This window comes from Nannospalax galili, unplaced genomic scaffold (genome assembly GCF_000622305.1).
Source record: "Nannospalax galili isolate Female #2095 unplaced genomic scaffold, S.galili_v1.0 scaffold186, whole genome shotgun sequence".
In the NCBI taxonomy this organism is placed as follows: Eukaryota; Metazoa; Chordata; class Mammalia; order Rodentia; family Spalacidae; genus Nannospalax; species Nannospalax galili.
In genome coordinates, this window is record NW_008358774.1 from 4537668 (window position 1) to 4552333 (window position 14666).

At 39.0% G+C, this 14666-nt stretch overlaps 1 protein-coding gene across 4 annotated transcripts in view; it reads left to right on the forward strand.

The window, feature by feature from the left end:
- Map3k5 (mitogen-activated protein kinase kinase kinase 5) overlaps nucleotides 1–14666 on the forward strand; it is a 260949-nt gene that overhangs the window by 160410 nt on the left and 85873 nt on the right. For all 4 annotated transcript variants that reach the window (XM_008822054.3, XM_029558127.1, XM_029558128.1 and 1 more), the window contains 3 exons: nucleotides 2735–2894; nucleotides 5566–5719; nucleotides 11110–11217. In XM_008822054.3, coding sequence (XP_008820276.1) covers nucleotides 2735–2894; nucleotides 5566–5719; nucleotides 11110–11217 — 422 coding nt within the window. The remainder of the gene's footprint in view (nucleotides 1–2734; nucleotides 2895–5565; nucleotides 5720–11109; nucleotides 11218–14666) is intronic.

The following is a 14666-nucleotide window of genomic DNA, read 5'->3' on the forward strand; positions in this document are numbered from 1 at the left end:
TCTTTTTTTAAAATTATTTTTATTTTACGTGTATGAGTGTTTTGCCTGTATGTAAGTGCACCTAGGTATGCAATGCCCACAGAGGCCAGAAAAAGGCATGGGATACCCTGGAACTGGAGTTATGGTAGGTTGTTAGCTGCCATGGTAGTACTGGGAACTGAACCCAGGCCCTCTGCAAGAGCAGCCAGTGCTCTTAACCACTGAGCCATCTCTCCAGCTCCCTGTAATACTATTTTTGAAGTTCTGTTCCATAGAAATAATCCTAAATAGAGAAAAGGTTTTTATGAACTAGTATCTTTAGTTCCATAGTGTGTGTGTGTTGTTTGTGTGTGTGTGTGAGAGAGAGAGAGAGACAGAGACAGAGACAGAGAGACAGAGAGACAGAGAGGATTTCTTAAATATAAACTATCAGATGAGGTGGGGATATACAAGCATAAGGAATTGAGTTCAGTTCTCAGAGCCTGTGTAACAGAAACTTGGGCATGGTGGCTGGTCTTGTAATCCCATCACTGAGGTGGTGGAGACAGGTGGGCCCACTGATCAATCAGACTAGCCTATTTGGAAAGTTTCAGGGCAATGAGAAACCTTGTCTTAAAAATAGATAGACAGACAGACAGACAGATGATTGATAGATAGATAGATAGATAGATAGATAGATAGATAGATAGATGATAGATGATAGATAGATAGATAGATAGATAGATAGATAGATGATAGATAGATAGATAGATAGATGATAGATAGATAGATAGATAGATAGATAGATAGATAGATAGATAGATAGATAGGGCATGGCCCCTGAGGAATAAGACCTGAGGTTGTTTTCTGGCCTCCACATGTACATGTACACCTGAACACACAGAAACACACATGTGCACACATCACAAAATCTGAATCAGATTTTTTTTTCAATTGAGAAAAGGTCTCACTATGTAGCCCTGGCTGGCTTGGAACTTGCTATGTCACCGGGCTGGTCTGGAACTTTCTATGTAGACCAGACTGGCCTGGATCTCCTGTCTTTGTCTCCAGAGTGCTGGAGTTAAGGTATGAACTGCTATACTTGACCTAGAATCATGTTGTTAACACCAGCCTTAAAAGCTTAATATTTTCATGTAGAAACACATTTCATGCATCTTGTTTAAAGAACATACAACTCATTCACAAAAGAAACAAACATGAAAAGATAGCTAATCTCATTGGCAAAAAAAAAAAAGTAATGTTCTAGCTGGGCATGGCAGTACATACCTGTAATCGCAGCTCATTGTGAGTTGGAGGCTTAGTTGAGACCATGTCTCAGGAAAACAAAACAAAATAAATAAGACAGGTAATTTTCCTTTTGTCCCTCCATCAAATTGGTATGCTGAATGGACATGGTAGAACTCTGTTGGCAAGGTGAGGGTATTGTCAGATGCTTCTAGCAAGAGTGTAAATTGATGCAGTACTTCCCAAGAGGCATCGGCTTTTTACTTAGAATATATCAACAAAAAATGAACATATCTCCTGTCCACAACAAATCTACACTTAGAACTTTGTGATAAGAAAATAAACAGATGCACAAAACTATGTGTACAAGAATGTAATAAAACATGGCCTCTGTATGCATTTGGGTAAATAAACTGTGATGTGACCATATGCTAAAATACTGTTTCTTATTTTTAAAACCACATTTTTCTTCAAATGTTGAAAGGCTCGGTGTCATGTTCATATAACAAAGTTATGCCAAAGTCAAAACAAAACATCACCATTATAAAAACAGCTTCTGGGTGCATGAAAAATATGAAGTTTTATTGAATAAGTTTTGTAATTTTATGATTAAACACTTCCATAGCCCTTCTTTATTTGAAAGTTTAACATCAAGACTATCTGGTAGATTGCTTTTGGACTTCTTTATGTTTCTGAAAGTATGACACAATTAAAACTTGTTCATTTATAACCAAGGTTGGTAGACACAGGTGCAACTGTTTTCAACTCGTGAAATTTTCTAGTGGCAAAGTTGCTCTTTTTAATTTATCCTCTCAAATGTTGAAGAATACACAAGTGCTCATTTTTCCCCAAAGTCCTTATGGTTTAATTGAAATTATATAATAAAAATTAAATTGAAAAAAATTTAAAGGTTATTTTGTTTAAACTATAATTTTCAGAAAGGCAAATTATTACTCTCAGAAAATATAAGATAAACAGAGGTAAGCAATTTTATTGACTGCAGTTAATGTGGAAACCATTACTATTATATGTCTGATTCAAAGACCATTTAAGAAGCAATAAATAATTTGACAAAGAAATGTGACTTTAAGATTTACCCATTTGGCCGGGCATGGTGGCTCATGCCTTTAATCCCAGCAAAGGCAGGTGGATCTCTGCAAGTTCAAAGCCAGCCTGGTCTACACAGGGAGCTCCAGGTTACCAGCTTTTTCACACCACCTAGGCATTATTTATCTCTCTTTCCTCTCTTTCTTCCTGAATAGTCCTCCCTTCTCCCTCCCCAGTTAAAGTGTCCCCCCATTTTCTCTATTTCCCCCTTGTAAACACCTGTGTTACCACCCCCCTCTTGAGCTCCTTCTTCTCCTCTACCCCCATGGTTTCTTTCCATCAGACATTGCGTTTTTACAATGATCTTAAACCATGTTGGTAATCAGAAACTCAAAACTATTTTAATCTTTAAGGACAATGAAACTTGATTTCATGTTTAAATGCTTTCTGTGGTATAATGTTCTGCTTCCTGTTCATCTCCTAGGAGTGAAGCTAAGCAGCCTTCTCGGTAAAAAAGGAAACTTGGAAAAACTCCAGAGCTATTGGGAAGTTGGATTTTTTCTGGGAGCCAGTGTTCTGGCCAATGACCATCTGAGGGTCATTCAAGCATCTGAAAAACTTTTCAAATTGAAGACTCCAGCATGGTAATAAAAACTCTTACATGCTTATGCAGTTATTTATAATAAATAGTCTCACACTGCTCCTGTGTTATTGAAATATTGTTTTATTTTTAGGATAATAATGAGTTGTGCCAGCTCAACCAGTGTCACCCACATGAACTGTGCAGACACCACACATTCTATACCTTCAGATCCAACTCATACTCAGGATCTGAGACCATGTGTCAATCTCGGCCTTTCTGGCTCCATTCCAAATACATGCACTTTACTTCCTTTATGATCTAATCTCAGTTTGGGAATTCTCATTCTTGGTTTTCATTTCCTTCTGCTTAAAGTGTGATAGACACATTGGAGTGTTTCCTATATGTGTGCTTTTTGAATTTCAGACTGTTCTTGGAAGGTATACAAGTCTCAGCATTATCTGTGTGGTACTGGAGAGATAAAAACAAAATTCTGTGTGCATTTGGGACTGTTTTTAAAATAATGGTAATTTTATTATGCAGCACATGTAGTGATTGATCATTCGCTGAAAAGATGTGATAAGATTAATGATACAGAGAAAGTCTCTTCCTACAACAGATCCCAGCTCACCTCTGACTGGTAATATCCTAGGATCTGACCACCCTGTTAAAGCCCTGGTGGCTTCCTAAAAGACTTCCTCCTGTCCAGTCTTCTTTAACCAATCCTTCCCCACAGCACTCCTTCACTGTTCTTTGTAAAATGTGAACCTGACCTTTCCTCTCCACTGAAATCCTTAAATCAATAATAGCTTACTGGTTCCTCACAACTGAGGGATAAAGTCCATCTCCTTGGCTTGGCAAACAAAGTTTACCCTCAGCTATCCCAGACTCAGCTCTTGGCCCGCCCTGAGGTTTATACTGCCCTTTCTGCATAGTGAGCATGCCATATTATGGTTTTACAAGTTTATATTTGGCACTTACCTAAGGATGCCTTTTCCAACCTCCTTGTTCAATCTGGTGGGATGCTCATAAATCATATCTACTCACAAATTAGATGCTGACTTCAACCCTACTTCATACCCAAGTCCCCTCTTTCTTGTTTCTGATATTCTGTAGCTATATTTCTGTTGATGGTGACTGTTTTTATCTCTACTTAAGTACATTTCTACTGATATTTATTGATGGTGTCACGATGCCCTTTTATATTTGTCTCCATGACACAGTGTACCACTTGAGAACAGAGGCTGTACTGACAGTTTCATGCATGCCCACAGTAGGCATTCAGTAAATGACCTAAAGTAAATGAAGCAATAAATACTTGCGTTGCATTCAGCCAAATGTGCTATTTCTTTTTGATGATTGCTGGCGACAGGAGAGAAAGTTGAAGCACAGGTACAAAGCACTTTGGCCTTGGGTATCCTGCCTTCTGTTAACAGGAAAGCAGACACCAGTTTACGCAATAGTAATAAGAGCCCCAACAGAGTGCTGTTGTACTGTTAACTTCCATGTCTAGAGTCTGCAAAGTGCTTACATAGCTACCCTCTTAGGTAATTATCTTGTTCCCCATTTTTTCTAGCTTTTTCTTTTGAGGATATTTGTACAATATGTAAGCTCAGTTACTTCAGAGAAAAATAATCTCTTATGAAGGATTTACTTCAGAGAGGTTCCTTGAAGAAGCATATTTAAAAACAAATGTATTTGCCCCATTCTTGGGGGTTCTTGTGTTTGATTGCTTTTTTTTTTTTTTTTTTTTTTTTTTTTTTTTTAAAAAAAAAAAAAAAAAAAAAGAGGACGATAAATCTTTCACTGTGATATATCAAAATAGCTAAGAAGACCAGGCTGGCCTCACTCTCACAGAGATCCACCTGCCTCTGCCTTCTAAGTGCTGGCATCCACAGTTGGAATTTCACCCATTCTTGAACTTAATATAGATATTTAAAAACAGTGTTTCCCAGCCGGGTGTGGTGGTGCAAGCTTTTTAATCCCAGCACTTGGGAGGCAGAGGCAGGCAGATCTCTGTGAGTTCAAAGCCAGCCTGGTCTCCATTAGCGAATCCAGGCCAGCTACGGCTACAGGGAAACCTTGTCTCAAAAAGACCAAAAAAAACCCCAAAAAACAAAAAAACAAAACAAAAAAAACTTGGTGTTTCCCAGCATGGTGGTGCACACCTTTCATCCCAGTACTTGAGAGACAGCTGTAGCTGAACGTCTATGAGTTTGAAGCTAACCTGATCTACATAGCAAGTTCCAGGTCAGCCAGGGCTACATGGTGAAACCCTGTCTCAAAAAAATAAATAAATAAAAATCTGGATTTAAGGCTTTGTGGATGTGCCCTAGCATTAAAAACTCCTGTATTGCTGTGGGTGTAGCTCAGTTTGGAGCACTTGCCTAGCACGCATAAGTACACATGGACCTGGGTTCAAACCCTAGCACCACAATAAGTAAAAGCTCATGTTTTAGAGAGATGTATTGCCCCAGTCCAATTTGCTTAAACACACTAAACCTGAGTTTTCCCATCTTTCAAATTAGAATAAAAACCTACTTTACTGAATTTTTGTGAAATTTAAACAATCTGTGCAAGTATCTGACATATAACAAATAATAAAACATGTTCAGTAAATCTGCATGCATAATTATTAATGCCACATACAAAGTATACTTACAGAAGAAAACATGGACAGGTGGGAGTAAGGGTCCTAAATTTCTCTGTTAAATGCTTTGTCTTTTAATTCCCAGGTACCTTAAGTCTATTGTGGAGACAATTTTGATATATAAGCATTTTGTGAAACTGACCACAGAACAGCCTGTGGCCAAGCAGGAACTTGTGGACTTTTGGATGGATTTCCTGGTTGAGGCCACAAAAACAGATGTTACTGTTGTTAGGTTTCCAGTGAGTATCTTTATTTGCATCTATGTTCATTTTTATCTTGGCTCTTGTCATTTCTGTCTTGCACTTGATTATAACACTACCAATGAACTGATTTTCCTGCCCTATGGCTACAGTCACTTGGTTGACATTCATTTTTTACAAATTAATTTGTTCTTATTTTGTATTTTTTATGTTTTTTAAATTATTATCACTTTATATTTTGAGACAGGGTTTGATTATAAAGCTCAAGCTGGCTTTGAACTCCTGCCTCAGCTTCCTGAGTACTGGGATGATAGGCATGTGCCATCATGCCTAATTTAGCCTAGTTTTAAATTCTTTTTATTTTTATGTGTATGAGTGTTTTGTTTGCATGTATGTAAGTGCATGCATCCTTGCAGGCAATGCCTGTGAAAGCCAGAAGAAGGCATCAGATCCCCCGGAACTGGAGTTATGAACAGTTGTTAGCCACCATGTGGGTGCTGGGAACCAAACCCAGATCCTCTGGAAAAGCAACCAGAGCTCTTAACTGCTGAGTATTTTCTCCATCCCCTAGCTGTGGGTCTCTGATTTCTACCTGGTCTACATAGTGAGTTTCAGGCCAGTCAAGGCTACAGTGGTGTCTCAAAAAACAAACAACCTACTCTCTAAACCAAAGAATGAGATGCATTTTTGATGTTTCAGCAAGGAAATTGAGTTATTCCTTAGAGTAAATCATCAAGTGTGCTTCTAATGGAATAAAATGATTGTACTTTGGTTAAGTTAAGACAGCTCTATGGTCCAAGATGAATGTTTTTGAATACTGAAGTTTTGTTGACACTATCTTCAGGATTATCACCATTATGGTGGTGAAATTATCAGCTCGCCTATGTTGTTATTCTATCTCTACCATTTGTAATCCAGGGGGTCAAAGTTACCCAAATTGGTCACAGATACTCATCTAGGAATCACTTTTTCCATTGCTTTGACTGCGAGTTGAGTTTGGGGTCTACAGCTTATTTTGAGTGTCTAGCAAACTTTATGTATGTCTATATACATAGACATACATGTGTATGGGTAATGTGCACATGCATCCTTTTTGTTTGTGTGAATGTGCAGGTATGTGCATGTTCATATGTACACAGGTGCACATGCCCATGATATAAACATATGGCCAGAGGTCAACCTTTATATCATTCCTCAGAAGCTATTCACCTGTTTTGAAACAAGGTCTTTCACTTGTACTTGGGGCTCACTGATTAGGCTAAATTGGCTGGCCAGTAAGCTCTAGGGATCTGTTGGTCTCTGTCTCCCCAACACTAGGATTACAAGCACACATCACCATGCCTGGCTTCTTACATGGGTGTTGGGATCAAACTCAGGTCCTCAGGCTTGTGTGGCAAGCACTTTACCAATAGAGTTATCTTCCTAGTGCCCCCTACCATCCTTTAAAAATAGATGATTTAACTTTTCAGCTGCTGCATCCCTACCTGACCACTCTCAAAATATCATACAAGACAACGTGGCAATGACATCCATTTCAGAAATTACTAGCAACTGGCTATTTGTACAAATTTCTTCCCATGTCAAAGTGACAAATTTCTTGTTTGAGCTCTCTAATCTCTGTTGTCCACTCTCTGGGGCAGTGACAATTCTCAATTCTTTTTATAAATCCTGATTTCTAGTTCTTTTTGATAGGATCCTCTGCTCATTTAATTAAATTGATTGCTAGCATGAACATACTTTGCTCTGACTACCCCCATGAAGCCTTGAGCTCAGCAGGACCCTTAATTGAAAAGCCTTTCAAACTAAAACACTCTACTTTGTTGCCTCGCCTAGATAATGTGCAGCCTGCCTTTCACTGATGTTCTAAGTAGCAATAAATATGGTAGTGAGAGAAGAGCTCACACAACTCCAGTATTTAACTGACTGCTGACTCAATGAGCCCACAGTTGACTTGATCTGCTGGGAAATGAGCCACGAAAGGAAACCATTGATAGCTGCCATTTCGAACTAATTTAAATAAGTTCAATATGATTTAGTCCATTGTAATGTAAATAGCGTTACATAAATACAAATGTTAAAGAAATAAAACCCAGAAAATACTGAGAAGTTATGAGATTATAAATTCCGAGTTGAGTCTTTTTTTCTTTTTTCTGTCTTCCTTTTTCTCTCCTTTTCCCCCTTTCCTTTTTTCCCTTCCCCTCCCTTCCCTCCTCTCCTCTGTTTTCTATACTAGAGATCAGACCCAAGGCGTTATGCCTGCTAGGTGAATGCTCTACCACTAAGGGACATTCCTAGCCCTTATTTTAGGGTTGTTTGTTTGTTTGTTTCAGACAAGATCTCACTATGTGGCCTACATTGTCCTTGAACTCACTATGTAGCCCAGGCTGATTTTGAACTTGGGAGTCTCCTACCTTGGCCTTTTGGGTATTGAGATTATAGTTATGTGATACCATGTCCAGATTAGAGACTTTCTTAAGATCTATAGTCCTTCAAGGAAAATATTCTCCAAATTGATTTCATTTAAAAATGGAGGAGGGCTGTGGATATAGCTCAGTCCGTAAAAAGTTTGCTGTGTAAGAATGAGGACCCCAGAACTCCCAGTGCTGGGGAGTCAAGGACAGGCAGGTCCCTTGGGCTCACTGGCCACGAGCATAACCTGTTTGGTGAGCTCCAGGCCAGTGAGAAACTCTGTCTCAAAAAGCAAGGTGGATGGATCTCCTGAGGAGCGACACCTGATGTGCTCTGGCTTCCACATACACATGTACACATGTGCACACTCACCCCACACATGTGCACACACATACACACACACACCCCCCCATACACATATAAACTTGTGCACACACAATGAAATGGTGGGGCTGCGGCTATAGCTCATTGGCAGAGTGCTTGCCAACACCGTGCTAGCACTGCAAAAATAGAAGAAAAATAGCCACCATAAACATGCAAAATAGAAAAATTGGTAAAAGGAGAAAATATTTAATACAATGCTGTGAAATGGTCAATTTGCCTAACATGAAAAGTTAAAGAGGGGGATCATATGGAAAGATAATTAGCCTAATTAGGTAGGCGAGAAAATGCAAATTAAAATGAGAAAATTTTTTGTCTGGTCTCAAATAAGTAAGTTTTACAGTTGGCAAAGATACAGCAGCAGGAACATTTTTAGAGTTTGCTAGTGGGCATAAGAATTGCCCATTATTCTGGGAAATCATCTAGGGAGGGGATGACAGGATTGTGGATGGGACCTTGGGGACTTCAACTGTATTTGCAAGGTTCATTTCTTTTAAAACTGCTTGAAAGAAAACACATCAGTACTCTAACATTGTATTCTGTGGGTGGAGGCACAAGGGTGCCTCTCGTATTATCTGGAAAACTTATTTATGGCTCACTGTTTGTTTTTCTAGCAATCCCTTTTCTTCTTGGAACTTTGTGGTTTATTTGGGGCTGTCTGTTTTTGAGACACTAAAATAGAGTGTTTTGTGCTTATTTCTTCTACTCCTACATGAGAATTCTTAACCTGGGCACTCAAAATTGCTTTCCCATGGCTTGTTGTTACGCTGAGAGCAAAATAGTAGTTTCGTAGCTATTCTTAATTTACCCAAGGTCTAGAAGATGCTGGGTAGACAAACTCTACCACTGACCCACACCTGCAATACTCTACCACTGAACTACAACTACAACACCTCTACCATAGATCTACACCCACTGACCCACACCCACAGCACTCTGCCACTGACCTACAGCCACTGATCTACACCCACATCACTCTACCACTGACCTACAACCACTAACCTACACCCACATCACTCTATCACTGACCTACAATCACTGACCTACACCCACATCACTCTACCACTGACCTATAACCACTAACCTATACTCACATCACTCTATCACTGACCTACAACTACTGACCTACACTCATATCACTCTACCACTGACCTACAACCACTGACCTACACCCACAGCACCCTGCCACTGACTTACAACCACCAATCTACACCCACATCACTCTGCCACTGACCCATACCCACAGCACTACCGCTAACCTATACCCACAGCATTCTATCAGTGACCTATATCACTGACCCATACCCAGAGCACTTTTATCACTGACCCACAGCCACAGTCCTATGAGTGACCTACAGCCACAGGACTCTGCCAGTGACCCACAGCCACAGCCCACTTGGCTTTTTTTTTTAATGTTTTGAGACAGAATCTCACTTAGATGCCCAGTCTGGTCTCAACTTGACATCCTGCCTCAACCTCCAGAATAGGTCGTGTCATCATGCCCAGCTAGTTGAGCTTTCTTATACTTTATTTGTGCAGTTCCAACAAATGTAATTTTACCAAGAACTTCCAAATTCCATAGACACTGAACAACACATATGCACTTATATACATGCAGGTAATACACTCATACACATAAAATAAAAATAATAAAATATTCTGAAAAATTAGAGTGTATGTTGTATTTTATTGTTATTCCCTCCTAGCATAAAAGATTAGTAATGTTACAATTCTTCATGCAACTTTTATGTAGATTCTCAACTCACCTCACATATTACATGACCTTCATACATCTCCAAAATATAAGAAAATTCTATTTCTCTTATTTCTCCAACAACGATAAACATGGCATTATTAAAGATGCCAGTTTTATTTTGAAGGCAAAGCAAAGATATTTTTATTATTTCACAAAGCTGTATCCGATTCTTCGGTTTATATATAAAACTTCCTCAACAAAACCCAAAATCATTTCTAAATCCATTTTCGTGCATACAGGACTAACACCATCACCTCCTTGTGATTAAGTGTTACAGAGGAGAATCTGAAATAAGCATGTGACATTCTATATGTGGAATCTTTTTTGGTGCACAGATGTGTTTTGTCATGTTTCTTCTTTTCTTTGACACATTTATTTTGACAGAAATATCATATGTATTGCATGATGATTAAATTTAAGCTTTGGAGAGTGGTGTGTGCATATGTATGTGTCTGGCTTTATTACCTAGGCGAGACTGGGCCTCACTATGTAATGCAGACTGGCCTTGAACTTGCAGTGATACAGTGATCCTCTGCCTCAGCCTTGTGAGTGCTGTGGTTGTAGGCAAGACTAATTGAAGCTTTTAAAAATGAATCTGGTAAGTTCTCTTGGAATAGCTGAACTATTTATTATGTGGACCCTGAAATTTTACTTTGAAGCTCATTAGCAATAAAAGGTGATGTGTTGTTGGACCTTATGATTATTGTACAGTATCATAAAATGCTCAGAGGATACTGAAGATTCATTAGAAGTTGAAATATATTGTGACAGCAATGTACCTAGAGCATCTCCCACATGGTGTTGGTGTTGCATTACTATAGCAGTTTTAAGTGCTTTCAGTTTTGAGTCACTAATATGAGTTTCTTTGCCTTATTTTTTCTAGGTGTTAATATTAGAACCAACCAAAATCTATCAGCCTTCGTACCTGTCTATCAACAATGAAGTCGAGGAAAAGACAATATCTATTTGGCATGTGCTTCCTGATGACAAGGTAAACTGTGTAATTAAGATAACTGCATTAGTAAAGAAGCCTTTACACCCTTTGAGCACTTATTTCAGTAAATGTGTTCATTAAAAAGAAGTAGCTTGACTCTTTATCTTGGCATAAATACACAGTGTAATATAAACTTTGCTAACTTTGGGTTATGGATTTCACTCAATATAATATACTTGAATTATTTGGATTTTTATTATAGACAGCATAACTGTTTCAAGTTCTCAAATTTAGGATATTTCTTTGCTTTATAAATTAATGCTATAAACTGATATGCCCCAAAGAAGCAAATCTTAAAACATGCTTTGTAAATGTTGCACCTCTTAATTCTAGGATACCTGTCAGGGTAGTGTCAGAATAATGCCACCTCCAGTCTTACACGGGAACAGTTACAGTTATCATTATATCTAGCTGCTTCTTTATCCAAGTAGCTGCTAGACCTCATTTTAGACACTTACTCAATGTGGTCTGGATAAAATAAGGTAGCATGTACTTCCACTTGGTTCTAGAAGGATCTCAAACATTTTCATTTCTGCCGATGGCAGGCCTGTGCCTAAAGCTTTGTATATCTGGTTTATTTCATTGTTATTGCTTGTTCGAGACATGGTTTCTATATGTAGGTCAGGCTGACCTGGGATTCACGATATAGCCCAGGCTGGCCTTGAAATTTCAATCCTCCTGCCTCAGCCTCCCAAGTGAGGGGTTACAGGTGTTATTTTATCAGTTCTGATACATGCAACTACTCTTACAGAAAGTATGCAGAGCCTGACCAGGCAACAGGATAAACCAAAGAAATTAGAGAAATCTTAGGATAAAATTCATTTGCAGTATTTTTAAAACTTATTTTCCAGCTGAGCATGGTGGTACACACCTTTAATCCCAGCACTCAGGAAGCAGAGGCAGGAAGATCTCTGTGAGTTCAAGGCCAGCTGGGGCTACAGAGAGACCCTGTCTCAAAAATAAATAAATAAATAAATAAATAAATAAATAAATAAATAAATAAATAAAATTTTCCAAAATACTCCTTTAATTTTCATTAAACAACAGGTGTTTACTCAGCACTTACTCTGCACCAGGCACCCTATTAGACAGCCGGGAAAGCACTGTGTATTAAATGAGTGAAGTTTCTCCCCTCACGGTCCTTACCTTCTACTCAGGGAGGCAATAAGCCAATGAATGAAACAGATATATTAAGTGGTGACAAAGGAAAAATAAAGCAGGGACTGGAACTGGATGAAAGCAGGAGGTCTCTTTGGGGTATGGGTTTGCAATATTTTTTTAAGTCAGTAGACCTGGGTTTGCTTTGATTTTATCACTACCCTTTGGCAGCTTGGTTTATCTAAGCTGCACTGTCCTCATCTGTAGAAGAGACAATAATAATAACATCCACTTCAAAAGGTTGTTGTGAGTGGATGTGGTGGCCTATTCCTGAAAACCCTGTACTTGAGAGGTAGAGATAGGAAGATCTTGAGTTAAAGGCCAGCCCCAGCTACATAGTGAATTGTAGGCCAACCTGAACTAAATGAAATCCTGTCCCTTTTTTTTTTAAGTTTGTTGTGACAATTAAATGTAATAATATAAGTAGGGTGCATTTTATAGAGCCTTCTATTATAATTAATGCCTTGTGTATTCTAACAATAGTAACAACAAACATTAAAAAATCACTGCTTTGTAAATATTAGGACTGGCCCCTATTTTTGATACCCTAGAATTTAACCCTTCTTCATTCTTTAAACAATATGATGTATCATTGAGGGAGGCTGGTAGTATTCCATCAGGGTACAAGCTAAACCACCTGTCCTATAAGCCTGCAAAAATCTATGAATTAGAATAGCTTCTGCTATACTTGGAGTGTGTCTTGGCCACATATATATTTTATAAAAATCTCTGTATAATTCTGATGTGCAGCCATGGTTGAGAACAAGTCACAGGCATGCCAAATAACTCAGTTGCAGTAACTGATGCAAAATCATTATGTCTTTGATTTTATGACTGAGCTAGGCTCCTAGGGATGATATTTTTCAAAGTGGAGTTCCCTGAAACAGCAGCATTCAAGTCACAGGAGCTGGTATAAACTGAAGACCCTGGTCTGTGGGGCACACCTAAATAGAGTTCATAGGCATGAACCATCACCTTAAGAGGTTCAACAGGACCATCCAACAGCATGTTGGTAATGTAGCAAGAAGAACAGCCTGTGCTCTGAGGCTTTCCAGGATGTCAGTCATGGTCAGGCCCTGTGACCTGTGTCAAAGCAGCAAGTCACCTGTCCTAGTGCCACAGTTTCTAGAAAAGGTAGTACCTTGTATTTAAAAATACTAGACAGATACTAAGCAGCACCTAGAATCTGTATTGACATTTTCAGTTGTTACATGTTTGAATGAAGTTGGTCATTGTAAATCTGGTAAGGTAGTGTTTTAGCAGTCATGCTAAATGCTGGTAGCATGACATCACCCTGTGAGCGTGGGGAATAATCCATTTTTGAAGAGCAGATCTTTGTAGCTGCATCTGAGTGACTAGTTTGTAGAACACAGTCCTCACTACCACTTTCACAAGACAATTAAGGACTGAACCAGAATTTTATAGTCTATCCATTAATAGGTTGTGATAACTGAGGCTCTTCACTCAACAAACCCAACTTACACATGCCAGTATTTGCTGCTAGGACCAGAGTCAGAAATTCTACTTTTTCATTACAGAGTGCCAGTTATATAGATAAGCACTTAAAAGTCACCTACAACACCCAGTGCTCATAAAGGACACTTCCTGTTATTAAGGAACTTCATGACAGACTTAGCCAAGATGTAGTTCTCCACTATCCTCACTTTGTGGCATGATAGTGGAAAGGGAGAAGCCACACCAATAACACTTCTAATGTTAGCCCTTTCCTGAAGCATCATGCTGCACTGAGGAAAGCGCTGTTGAGACCAGTGATGACACTAATGCTTCATCTTTAAGATTTGGAGATGTAGGGGCTGGAGAGTTCACTCAGTGGCTAAGAACACTGACTGTTCTTGCAGAAGACCCAGGTTCGAATCCCAGCACCCACATGGCAGCTAACAACTATCCATGACTCCAGTTCCAGGGGATCCGAAAGCCTCTTCTGTCCTCCATGGGCATTGCACGACACGGGTACACTTACCTACATTCAGGCAATACACTCATACACATAAAATAAAAATAAGAAATAAAATATTTTTTTAAAAAAAGATTTGGAGATGTAGATCTTGGGACCATGCTGGTTTGTGGGGAGGACCATATGGACTTCTGATATATGCTGTTCAGTGAGGAGCAACAACTGAGGTATAGTGTCTTTAGGGGAGGCTTCAGAAGGGAAGTGAAGCCTGGGCTTTGACTGTTTGTAGGACTAGAAGAGAAAAGGGACAAGGAGAGATACCTCAGGTTGAAAGTATAGGTCGATTCCAACAAAGACACTATAGCAAAAGTGG